The sequence below is a fragment of the Topomyia yanbarensis genome, chromosome 1, assembly GCF_030247195.1.
Source record: "Topomyia yanbarensis strain Yona2022 chromosome 1, ASM3024719v1, whole genome shotgun sequence".
Classification (NCBI taxonomy): domain Eukaryota; kingdom Metazoa; phylum Arthropoda; class Insecta; order Diptera; family Culicidae; genus Topomyia; species Topomyia yanbarensis.
In genome coordinates, this window is record NC_080670.1 from 3,072,149 (window position 1) to 3,085,883 (window position 13,735).

Here is a 13,735-nt window from a genome sequence, read left to right on the forward strand (position 1 = left end):
TTAGTTATTAGTTATTAGTTATTAGTTATTAGTTATTAGTTATTAGTTATTAGTTATTAGTTATTAGTTATTAGTTATTAGTTATTAGTTATTAGTTATTAGTTATTAGTTATTAGTTATTAGTTATTAGTTATTAGTTATTAGTTATTAGTTATTAGTTATTAGTTATTAGTTATTAGTTATTAGTTATTAGTTATTAGTTATTAGTTATTAGTTATTAGTTATTAGTTATTAGTTATTAGTTATTAGTTATTAGTTATTAGTTATTAGTTATTAGTTATTAGTTATTAGTTATTAGTTATTAGTTATTTAGTTATTTAGTTATTTAGTTATTTAGTTATTTAGTCATTTATTTATTAGTTATTAGTTATTAGTTATTTAGTATTTTAGTTGCTCAGTTATTTGGTTATTTAGCTATTTATTTATCTAGATATTTTCTTTTGTTGGAACTGTAATTTTAGAACAACTTAATGATCAATAGTTTTAATGTGATAAAATATACTTTGAAGTATTACGAATTCTTTTGTAGTAATATTCTGAAACTGGATGTTTTAAGCTGTTTGCACACGAGGCGATAGGACACACGCCACGAAAAATATTCGCTATGGATTCTGTTCTATCTATTCCAACGCTGTTGATGTTACCGCGTTGGAATAGTTAGAACAAAATGCGTATGTGTGGCGTGTGTCCTGTCGCCTCGTATACGTATAGCTTTAAATCTATAACGTGCTAAAGCTAACAACTACTCAGTTCTAATATTTTAAAATTCAATAGTTCGAACATTTTACAGTTTTAAAACGCCGAAAATCTGAAGTTCTTCCATAGTTCTAAAGCTTACGGTTCTGAAATTATACAGTTCTAAAATTGTGAGGTTCAGTGCAACTAAAATTCGAGTTCTTAAATTCAACAGTTTTAAAATTCTAAAGTTACAAAACTAGTTAGAATTTTAGAACATTTACATGATCTAATATTCTAAAGTTCTACAAGTCGAAAATCAAAGCTCTACCACTCTGAAGTTCAAAATACTAAAATGTAGAACTTCGATATCTTTAGCGCTAGATTCTTTTTTTAACATTCTATATTTCTAATGTACCAAAGACCTAAAGCTTTTGAGCTAGTTTAAGTCCATTTTTAAGTTCTAATGTTCTAAAGCTATGATTTTCTAAAATCCTATGCTTATAAAACTACAGTTTTAATATTCAAAGGATCCAAAATTTTAAAGCTCTGAAGCTCTAGAGCCAGAAGTTAAGTACCATTCAAAGTAAAAATTCACCAGTTATAAAATTCCAAAATCCTATAATTCTAACAATCTTCAGTTTTATAATTATACAAAATCTAAAATTCTAAAATCTTGAGGTTCGAAAGCTCTAGGTCTAGAATTTTAATTTTAAAGAAATAATGTCTAAATATTCACAATTCCAAAAGTAGTTCTAAAATTTTGAAATTCTACAATTTTGAAATTTTGAACTTCTTTGTTTTGTTATTCGGTTATTTGATGATTTTGTTATTCAGTTTTTGTTATTTTGATATATTGTTATTACGCTGTTGTGTTATTTTGTTATTTATTATTTTGTCATGTTGCTTTTTTTGTTATTTTCTTGTGTTACTTTTATTTTGCTGTTTTGTTATATTGTTATTTTGTTAATTTGTATTTAAAATTTGAAATGTTATTTTTTATTTTATTTTGTTAATTGGAATTTCTTTAATTTTTTAATTTTTTTATTTTTAATTTTTTTTCTTTTTTGATTCTATAATTTTTCTATTTTGTTATTTTGTTTTTATTATTTTGATATTTTGTAATTTTTTCATTTGTTATTTTGTTCCTTTGTTACTTTGCTATTTTAGTATTTTGTTATTTGGTTGTTTTGCTCTTTTGTTATTTTGCTATTTTGTAATTATGTTATAAGATTATTTGGTATATGTTGGATTTATATTTTGCTGATTTGTTGATATGTTATTTTGGTATTTTGTTTTTTGTTGTTTGTTTTATTTTATGTTCTTATTTTGTTGTTTTGCTACTGTTATTTTTTTATCTCATTTTATTATTTTGCTGATGTTATTTTGTTCTCGTGTTCTTTCATTATTTTACTATTGTATGATTTTGTTATTGTGTATTTTTGTTAGATCTACTTTCCGTTGTTGCCCAATTTCTTGTTTGCAACTTCAGCGCTGTTTTCTGATAACTCAATCAATCGTAACAATCGATTTTTGCAACTGTTTTCTATTTCGTTATCACTATCCTTATGTTTTGATTCCGATAGTACTACGAGATTGCACATAAATGTAATAAGACTAAACAAGTTACGTGTTAAATGTACCCTACACACGCCAATACTTTTCTTTATTAAATATATTGGTAGGGCTGCTTCAATACGTTGATACTATTTGAATTCAATAAAATTAATATTTTCAACACGCCTTTAACCCATAAATATATTGAACGATATTTGATTTATTGTCAATATTCCCGCTCGTGTAGGGTCCCGCTTCAGTAACCACTGAATGGAAACCATAAGCCCTTTTTTCTCTTTTCCAGCAACGCCTACCTACAGCCACATCCTTCGACTAGACGGCAGGTGAGTTCAAGGTTATGGAAAAACCCCTCATCTCAGTAGGCCCAAAATATGCAGAACCGGGTGCTTTTCATCGTTTCAGTTTGATTGCCATGGTACCAGCCAGTTGACCAGCGTCCTGTTTATGCTATCCGGTTGCAATATATGCAATTTATTTGCTAGTTGGGCAAGAAGCGAGTGGGAGCTCTCGAAAAAATAATCTTCGTTCGTCAATTCATCAGAACCGGGCGACGGCTGTTGAACCTTACACAGAACAGGAATGTGAGATTATTCTAATTATGAAAACATGCTCTTTTATGGGTTGGAATTAGATTTTAATGAAGAGCATTCAGGCAAATTATACTGCTCAAAATGAACAGAACTTTGGAAGGGAACCCCCAACAGAAATCTTAGTAGGCTTCGCCTTTTGAACTTTCCTCAGTCCATGGCAGCGTTGACAGTTGATTCACCATACCAAAAGATACCTTTTGATGCAGCCGCCTCTGCCAGTAGACATTATTTATCGTAGTGTGAAGCACAATTCCAGGTGGAACGTGACACCCCTTAACTGCCATTCAACGTGGGGATTTGGAAAAGCTGACAAACTCCAACTGATGCCCCCTAGTGCTGCGTAAAACGTGTCCTATTGTCTACTGTTGAACCTTCCTCCTACTCATATCAAAAGCTTCGGTTCCGATTCGAAAGAGGCGGTACATCGCATCGAAATGGAAAGATGACAGCTGAAGGTATGAAACCCGTAAAGGTAACTATAATATCAGTGGAAGATTCGAAAAAAATGACTACCACGTGGCGGTGAATCTGCGGGTGGAAAGATGACTGCTACTTTGTCCCACAGACTTTCAAGGTTACTGACAGCAGACGGCTTGAGTAGGTGGAACGTCGCGTTTATGCAGTCAACACAACAGAGAAGAATTTATAGCCAATAAATCATACCTCCGCTGTCGCTTGGAATGTTTTCGGATCCTGTGGGTGTGTGTGTGGGAGTTCAAGCCTATTCTTAGTGAGGTCATGATAAATTAGACAAAGTTTAACGCTGCTTGATATGCTAATCGGATGGAGTTAGATGTTGATAAAAATTAGAAATTTATCGCACGAAAAACGGTCGATACAAGCCTCATGATGTTGAAAAAACTTTAAGCTACTGCAAGGCAGCACTCTAAGACCCTTGTTATTTCTTATACTCATTAAAACGTTTTTTTTAATCCATGTTTTCATTAGCAATCGAGTTTCCCCGGATTCCGAACACCGCATCTCACTCACCTTAATGTCCCGCGGTTGGCGCATCTCTTGCCTCCTGGGGGACACTCCGGGCTGGTCGGAGTACACCAAGTTGCGAACCGAGCCGCGAAAACGGGGCTCAAAGATGACACTCGGCAGTGCTAGCAGGGCGAGCTTTGAGTTGTACCTGGAAAAGGGAAAGGTGGGAAAAAAAATGGAAACGGCATTAGATATGTGTGCGTGTGTGTATAAAAGGGAATTTATAATGGCAGCATATTTGTTTTTGCTTCGGTGCCTTGCTTTCCTCCATCCACTCGCAAGTAAGGGTAAGTTATTCCATATTCCATCATGTGTGCAATTTTTATTAGCTTCATGAAAATTTATTTTTATTATTCAATGGTGCTGAACGCGACTTTTTTGTCGGTAGTGCGACGTCGGCTGAAGGGTGGAGGGGGGAGGAGGATTTTCTCGCAGGGAATAAAAACGATTTGTCATGTGACCTTCGTGGAAATGCAAAAATAAACGGGGCGAAATTTTTCTCGTGGAAGCTGATGAAGGATGATGGCACCTTTAACGGAGTTAGGATCAAAGATTCTAGTGACACGAGGAGCGCATTCCATCGAATATTAATTCTTATTAAATGTAATGACCTGTCAAAATTGACGAACTTTGCTGATATCTCCTAAATCCATTTAATTTCCATTGCTTGATTTCAGCTCAATATGGGGGTTGTTTTTTATCTCATGTCTAGCCACGAAATGCAAAAGGAGACTTGCATGCAAGTTGTATTGTGTGCAATCGTAAGCGTCGTACACTGCGAATTGTGCATGTAAAAAACAGTGAAAAGTTGTTTATGTTAATTATTATAGTACCATAAAAAGTTCGCTTCCTATTAATTTTTTCTTGTTACTCCCTGAAAGTTACAATTCGTTTCACCAGTTTGTACCTAATTTGTTCAATTTCAGAAGTAATATTTTCGGCGCCCATAACAAGCACACGAAAGCCACTGAAATTTTCAAACTTTACTTCTATTTCGCTAGCTTAAAAAGGACACTTTATTTCACCCTCGTGCAGAGACACTTTTCTTTATTTAACGGCCACCGAGCCATCACAAATTAAACAAAATGTCCTCGCCTTGTGTCATGGCAGACCACCCGTCCGGCCATCCTTCAAATGGGAAAAAGCGCCGAATGACGAGCTAAACTTTGCCCCTCTTCCGGGTGAAGAATGCGGACGTGAAAGGGACAGGAAAAAATCCGCAAAATCTTGCTGCAAACTTTCCGCTTTGTTCGGTGACGAAAATTGGAAACTTTTCCTCATTCCGGACTTTTCCTTCGGGTTCCGCGCACTTCCAGACCACCGGATCAGAGAAGTAACGTTCTGTCCGCAACGTGACCGAAAGGAAAGAGAGTCGCTTGGATTGCAAATGCGCGGATAAATTGAAAGGCATCTCCACGAGCAACGAGCTGAAGGCGTTTTATATTTCAGTGCTAATTTCAGAGAAATAATTCGCGTGTGCTGCACGTGGAAGATTCCAGGAAAACGATCCTTTAAGGTTGAATAAGTTGATGTCGAGTCATTTTTAGCTTCAAGCCGAAACGGCGTAAATCATTACGCCCTTTGGCATCCTCATCAACAATGAATTTCTCGTTAGGTATTTACCCCCGTTAGTCACAGAACGAATCGACCATTACCGATCATCCACGGAGCACACTTGTTGTCGTCTGAACTCGACTAACGAATTAATTAAGCCGTTAGTCGCAGGTGCGACGAAGAAGAAAAAAACTACCGTCCGTGACTCGTTCACATTCTCGCTCAATTTTTTTATATTTAACCAGTGGTAAATTTTCGATTTTCGACTTACACTTTACGCCACACAAACGAAAATTAAGCAGCACTGACCAAAGATTGTAATTACAAATTCAGACCACGCAACTAGCTTGCTTTGATTGTAACTTCTTTGCGGTTACCATCCACCACCCCACGTAGCATTGGACTCCTATTTCGCTGGCATCAGGATACACGGCGCCCAGCGCGCAAATCAGTGATTGTCGAAATGAAGGCCACATCAAAAATTGCTTACTAACGCACGGAGAACCAATAATTTATCGCTCGCAACTAGGTTCTGAAGCTGACTTTGCCGAAGGTCGCACAGATAAAATACTAGCTGCTAGAACAGTGGACGTGTACTCATGGCTTCGTGAGAGAAAGCGAATCAATTTATGGGTGGTTATCAAATTCGACAAATCACCGCCGTTAAATAAATCCATCCAGCAGAAAGCTTCGCAAATCGTCCGCCACGGAAGGATTTGTTCCTGTCGTAGTGGGAAATTGGCACTGGTTCTGAAAAATCTGCGGTAAAGCAACCCTAAATCCGGTCATTGTATGGCACGGCAGGTTGCGCTCGAAATACTGACAGCATGCAAGCCCGTTCGTTTGCGGGCGTGCACGAACAGCATGCCTAGCGTTCTTTATCGTTCGCGCCAGTGGGAAGCAAAATCTCGAGCGGGAATGCTCGCGAGAAACCCCGAGCTTTCATCTAGCAGGTATGCAGCGCAATGCCAGGAAGCTTTTCTCGCGAATACTGGAGGACCTGGTGAGCTGTTGTTATCTCGCAAGCGAGAAATGCATTGAAGAGCACAGGCGAGTGTTGATGCATGAAGAGCATGGACTACTATGAGTGTTCTCGCTATTCCGCGTGAACGAGATAGGGTTTTTACGCGCCATCGAGCGAGATTTGCATAATTGATTCAGAAGAGTACTGTTATCATTTACGTTGCTGTAGATTATGTTCGGTTTGAAGTGAGACAAAAGAATTGTCAATAGAAATGTTTACAAGAGTGATTCAATATGTCAATCTCATTTAAATTCTGAAGCAACAATATTTTCAGTTGAAACTAACTCGACAGCAACTTATTCAACCTTGAATGATCCTTTTTCCTAGAATCCTCCACGTGCAACACACGCGAATTATTTCTCTGAAATTAGCACTGTAATATACAACGCCTTCAGCTCGTTGCTCGTGGAGATACCTTCAATATATTCGTCAATACCTGGTTAATTGTCAATATTTCTGCTAGTGTAGGGGTTCGCTTCTGATCCAGTTTATTTTATTTACTTTCGCTAGTCGTGAAAAGGAGAGTAGTCTGGGACTAAAATAACACGAAAATACCTGCTTTTGAGATTAGTTATTACTTACATTAAAAAGATATGTTAGATACGAGTAGATAAATTAACAATATATTTTTGGTGAAGCAATTCGAATGCTGTATGTTCTGCGTTTAGAAGACGTGGATGCTGAACCACCAGCGATGACAGATCGTCACGGCAATAATTGCGTAGATTTGCACTGCAATCGCTTCAATCGATCTAACGTGAGATGTCTCTCCGGTTATGCTGCCTTAAATTTTTAGTCATCCAGCAGTATGACATGATCAGTTTAATTGGAAAGCCATGTTGAAGTGTTTCTGCCTAATACGTTTCGTTTCACTGAATCGTACGCTACCTGGAAAACCATATAAATTGATGGTGAGTACGCTAGTCGTATCTAGTATACCAGGAGACAAATCCTATAGTCTTTCGTTGACTGCACCTTCCTCAACATTGTCGCGGATCTTCACCATAACGTTATCATGTTGAAAAAAGTATTTCATGTTGTTACTGTAAACAATGCAAGCGGTGAACGGATGCAACGCCTGTAGGTGAACTTATTGTACTTAGGCTAAGACATCTCGATCTACAAAATGCTCACTATGACATTAAAAGTACATTCTATGTATAGGATTTCTCAAACTACACGAACGCGATGGGCAACTGCTTTGAATGTGACCAGTGTCGTTGGTGGCTGGAAACAGACTGAGCTGTCGCTAATTGTTGGTCCGTACGATAAAAACATCTCGTGTTGTTGATCTTTTATAAAACTTTCACGCGTCGTTCATGGCAACCATTTCCGCTGTCTCCGCGAGTATATTTTCGTCGCACTCTCACCTCTTACATCGATGTAGCTGATCACATCGTTCCCTGTTTGACGCGTAACCGCTGCAAGCATTCGGGTTCTAGTGTGGTCTTGGGCGAATCCCACACGACCTCTAGAACAGGGACAGAGCTGACGTTCGATTCTCAGAAAGTCCTGACTTTGATGACATCAGAGTAATATCGACCCTCCGATTAGGGGACGTATTTTGCCGTTTGGCCATTTCCAGGTGAGGTTCTGAATAACATTTCGTGATATATATAGCACTTCTGACTGCGACGATATTGATCTACCTTAGGCCGTTGTCGTTGGTGGTTAAGTGGAAACTCTCCTTACCAGTAACAGCAATAATGTGATGTTTTGAACACTCTCCGTACATTTTTATGATCCTCCGGCATTCAGTTTGGTAATATCCTCGATGGTTTGAGGTTTGGCTTTGGATCAATTCATATTTAAAAATATTCCGTGTCCGAAAGGATTTTTACATTTGTTTCCATCGGTCTTTGTGCGCACTGATTGTTTATCACCGACACCAAAGAGACGAGTCAGCTATCTGGATTCCAAGCTAACTATCAAAGGCAATGATCACGATACTCAGTGTGCTTTTTGCTTCCATCCGAGCAGGCGAGGTCAATTTTTATCCAAATTAAGTTGGATTTTTGTGTTCCGAATTCATCTCGTCAGTAACTAGTAGCAACTTGGGGCGAAGTTAGACGATGCTTTGAAATTAGTACCCAACTTAGCACTAGTTAGACACTATATCCAAACAAGTCATACGACATACATAACGCCTGAAGCAACTGGTATGCCCGGCATGATGTCCCGGGAAGAAAGGCACAGATGAATAAGAATCACAAATATCCAAATTAAGTTCAAGTTTGGTCTTGTGTCCTTAATTTACAAATTGGTTGTCGTGCTTATTAAAAATAACGAACGTGATTGAGTTGCACGACACAAAAATTTGAACTGCAAAACTTCAAATTATTTCAAGCTAGATCAATTATCATCGAGAAAACATACCGTACCGTGATATTTGCAGTCTCCTCTAGAGAAGGTTGGGTTCGAACTCGAACCCGTCCGGAACATGAAAATTTAAAAATTTTAAAATCCAAACCTAAACCGAACCCGAGAATTTTAAAATTGAAAAATTCGAACCCGAGACAAATTTTGTTTTAAAATAGCTGCAGTTTAAAGTAGCAGATTTAACTCCTATTTGACGGCATTCACGACACCACCCGCGTTGCGTCCAAACTGGTGTAGAATGGTGTCAATCACGGTTGTCCGATGCGTTAGTACAGTGATTCCCAACCTGGGGTCCGCGGACCCCTAGGGGGCCGTGAAGTCGTTGCTGGGAGTCCGCGAAGAAAATAATAATAATAAAGAAAATAATTTTCAAGCGCAGATTGAAATTTCAAGTCTTGTTTCCTAACAAACTGAAAATTACATATTGATAGCATACAAAATCGATGTTTATTCGAGGGGGTCCGCAGCAACCCAGGATAATTTCTAAGGGGTCCATGGTACGAGAAAGGTTGAGAACCGCTGCGTTAGTATGTTCATCTCTGATGGAGCTTAAGAACCGTTCTTTTTATAAAGTGGACACCTGTTTGTTGTAGTTCCTGCTCTACAACTGGATGAAAACTGATGATTTCGCATCCATCGCATTAACACGCGCGTATTTTGAAAACATGCCCAACAGCTGTCAAAAAGCGAATCATCTTGTAATCATGGGTCGAGTTGCTGATACGGTTCGTAGATTAATTCTGCTTAGCGATGCGTGAACGTGCCAATTCCATGAAGTGTTTGAAGTCTATCGAACACAAAAGTTTGGAGAAACCAATACCAGTGATGATTTCCCAATAGTACGACTCATGAACGATTCCGTAGACCGTAGAAAAAAGAAAATGTAGACGTATGCCTCTTGACATCGAACAAGACACTTTTCGTTCGCGATTTCTCAAAAGTTTAACATTAACTTAGGACACAGTAAAATACTAAAAAGAGGAACAACATCAAGACTTACAGTAAACAAAAAGCCCGAAAAAGATGAGGGAAATAATGAGATTTAGCAGTAGTTGCAAGCGACTTGTTCATGTGGCATCAAAGGTTAATCGTCCTTCACAATGGCCACAATTGTGAAGATTACAGGAACGAATGCAACCGAAAACGGGTGCGCGACGTTAGGCATAAATACGTTAGTCATAAGTACGTTGGGCATAAGTACGGTAGGCATAATGGGCGTTAGCCATAATGCACGATTGGCATGATTCACAAAAAATATAAATATAAACGCAAGGCTATCGTTATTGTTAAGATTTCAACTTTATGCTCATTTTTCTGGTTAAAAATAGACACACTTTTCAGCATGCAAATAGGCACACTTTTCTTTGCGCAATTGTCACCGAGCCTTATTCCTGCATTGACCCATTAGCTTGTATTTATTGCGTTGCAAACAGCCGAACAGGCAGACGATCATTGTCGAAAAAGACGGAATGAAACGTAAATTTTGTCTCGGTCAGTGTGATTGCCATTTAAAATCTTCCCTCACTGGTGCAAGGGATCCTTGAAACAGCCGCTCCAGTACTTCAGTAGAGCCACTTACGATCACGATTCACGAATCAGTGACGAACACACCGTTGATCTCAACTTTGTGAGTGGATATGTAGACGCGGTAGTCCTTCATAAAAGACTTATCGCTACTGACGCTTTCCTTCTCCTATTTATTAAATTATTTAAAAGATTAGGTCGAGTATTAGATTGCCTATACATGAAGTAGTCCCGTTCTAGTTTATCCTGCTGTTTTTCATATCTTCCGTTTTCGTTACATTTTGTTTTGTAGTTGATGATTTACTGGAGAGGCTAACTCCAAAATTAACCGAAACAAATCCCAATCCTTTTATTTGGTCAAACGCTTTTTTTCTACCGAATCTCAGAATGTTTGTAAATTTTACCGAGATTTGAACAGCCGACACTCGGCGAATTCATTTTTCGCTAAGATTTCAGTCAAAGCTACAATTGTTTGCAGCGACTTGGTAAATAGTTCGCTGAAAATTAACAAAGAAATGACACTTTTCCAAGATATCAGTATAAAAATTTACTGATTACTCTGCTGTTTTGAGTCAGCTAGTTAACTTCTCGTCCAAAAGCAATGTTTGCTATGATCATTCAACTGCGCTTTGTTGACTGTATTTGAGTTGACAGAAGTGTGCCTCAATGTTCCACACATGATAACGAGTGAAATGGTCGTGTATTACTGTGAATCGTATTCTTGTAATGTGTTATCGCAGCTGATACAGTGTGTATGGCATATTTTTCTAAGCGACTCACCCCTTGTATTTTTTTATTCCACTGAAGAGAAAATTATTTAAAACCTTTTTTGCGCGTGGATAGCGCAAAACCTATAACTAAATTAGTTATGCAATTTGCGTTCCCACTTCGTCTCATCAGTTTCGATTTCATTAACTCATCAGCTTAAGCAGAACTCCTTTTCTTGTAGGACATCACGCAGGACTAGGAGTTTGCTCAGACACACAAATAATGTTTTCGTTTTTTGGAGCTAGCGTCAATTCGGCGCTAGCTTAGTCCTGTCTCTAAGTTAGTGTCAGGCTCTGATGAGACCAACGATTTTCTTAGCAACTGACACTGAGCAATAAAAGCATCTTTGTTTCTCTCGCATGAGCAATAAAGAAGAATGGGTAGTGTCTAGGACACACCCTGGCGGCATTTGGACTAGAATTTCATATTTCATAAATTTCCATTCAAATCCGCTCCTAATGATTCCAACAATTAACCTCTCACATCAATCATAACCGTACAAAGAGAGGAAGAAAAAACACCCTTTCTGAAATGGATCGTCTTGAAATGGAAAAAAAAACTAAAACAGACAGAACCCAATTTTGCTGCATAGCTCCTTCTCTTTTCATCTGGTAAATTATTGCTCCAGGGTAGGTAGTGAAGAAGATTGGAAAACCAAACAGAAAAATTCAGACAATAAGATATGCTAAATCACAACGCAAAGTGGTGAGTTATCTTTAAGGGTAAAGGTTTCTTCGCCATCACTCATCGAACGGACGGATCTTGAGGGGGCTAGGAGTGTTCCACTTACTTCGATCTCTTCCCAGTCCCTAGTTAATATCATGGAAAACCCGTTTCATGAACTGGGACATTGTTGCTTGAAACGTGGAATAATCGAATCGCTGATTTTTTCAAGTCTTAGTGCAATATCAATATCCTAGTCCTCTTTGTTTTTCAGTTATCAGATTATAACCATTACACATTGGGCTATAAATTTCACAGATTTTAAAGCTAATTGGGAGAAAGGCACTCTCAAGTAACCAAATATGAGCAAATAACAGATTCCAATCATGCTTTAGCACCTATCCTCCTATACAACCTTTTACCAAATTGAAAAGCATTTTCCGATTACCATCTCCCCTGTAAATACTAGGAAAATCAACTAAAACCAGTGCGCGTGGTCGGGAAACGTACACAAACAGGTGTCGCTGGTGCCAGCCACGTACCTTACTGCACCTGCTCTACTCGGAGTACTTCTACTGCACTTTCATGTGCACATCTTGCTTTAAATTGCACAAATTTTCCCTTCCGTATCACTTTTAATTAGTGAGAATGCATTTTTCCGTCGGTGTTAGAGCAAAAAACCGAGAGAAAAAATGTCATGCCTCGCATTTGCTGTTGAATAGCGCAAGCAAACCTGTTCCGAACTGGAATGTTTTTTTTAAGTTATATTTTTGCAGTTTAGAAAAGGTCTACACAGTTAGGCTAATTGCTAATAAGATTATAGCGTCAATGGTACTGATACATGTTTCAATTTTATGTAATCATGGATCCGATACGTACAATAAATATTATCATGGTCCTGAAATTTAAATGTACTTTTAGTAATAGGGGACTAAATTCATGCAAAATATTTTTTTCATGCACTACTGTAACAACTGGTACAACAAACTAGTATGGTTCCACATTTCGCATCCTGCGACGAAGTAGGCCGTTTTTTCACAGTTCCGGCTATGACTGTATGATATAGCCGCTATGTGGTTGTTTACATTTCACGACTCTGGCATAGTTTTTTTTTCGGGATTTATTTGATTCTAGTGTTCAGTTTAGTGACCTTTCAAAAGACTGGAAAATCTATGAGTTCCAAACACAATAGAGGTAGTGAAAAACTTGCGGAAGAAACAATTTAAAAATGCTTTTATTGTTATAAAAGTGGAATGACCATGTAAATTTTTCACCGGATGAATCCATTTCCAACCAACAAAAAAAAATCGATAAACCAATTAACAGCTATGCCAGTATCCATAGTGGCCATCACGTCAAAAAAAACCTGAGCACATAATTTCAGTAGATTAAGTTTATTAATAGCCGGCGGTGGTTGCTGTTCGGTCCCCTCTACTCCCCTACCCGTCTTCGACGCCGGCAGTTGATACCGAAACCAAATAACGACACACTCGGGTTTGAGGGGTGAAACAGGAAACCCGACCAGGCACTTTTATTTATACAGAGTCTCGAACATGACGACGATGGCCGGCTTGGAGTATGGGGCGAGTGGTGGTAAAAAAAACAAACACAAGACATTCATTCTTCAACACACGCTTTTATGTTGTGCGTTTTGACGTCCCCCCTACGAATTCGATGCTGGCGAGATGAATGACCAACTACCAGCAAAACGGGGAAAGTAATTAGGGTGGTTGTTGTGCGGCGTAACATTTGAGGTTATATCGTAATAATGGGAAGGAACGTTTAGATAAATCATTTGAGTTGAAAGATCAGAATCAGAATGATGCAAAAAAATTGAAAACAAACATTAGATCGAAACGGAACGAGTTATTTCAGGTTTACTTAACCATGCGGGGGTGGGGTAACCAAGTATCTATGCGAGGGATATACGCAAAGTTTTGTCTGAGTGAAGTGATAGCTTCGTGTTTGGAAATGTTTTTGGATATATTCCACA

At 38.1% G+C, this 13,735-nt stretch overlaps 1 protein-coding gene across 9 annotated transcripts in view; it reads right to left on the reverse strand.

Annotated features, from left to right (window-relative positions):
* LOC131676612 (neurexin-3) overlaps positions 1-13,735 on the reverse strand; it is a 252,382-nt gene that overhangs the window by 185,323 nt on the left and 53,324 nt on the right. For all 9 annotated transcript variants that reach the window (XM_058955779.1, XM_058955780.1, XM_058955778.1 and 6 more), the window contains exon 4: positions 3,834-3,978. In XM_058955779.1, coding sequence (XP_058811762.1) covers positions 3,834-3,978 — 145 coding nt within the window. The remainder of the gene's footprint in view (positions 1-3,833; positions 3,979-13,735) is intronic.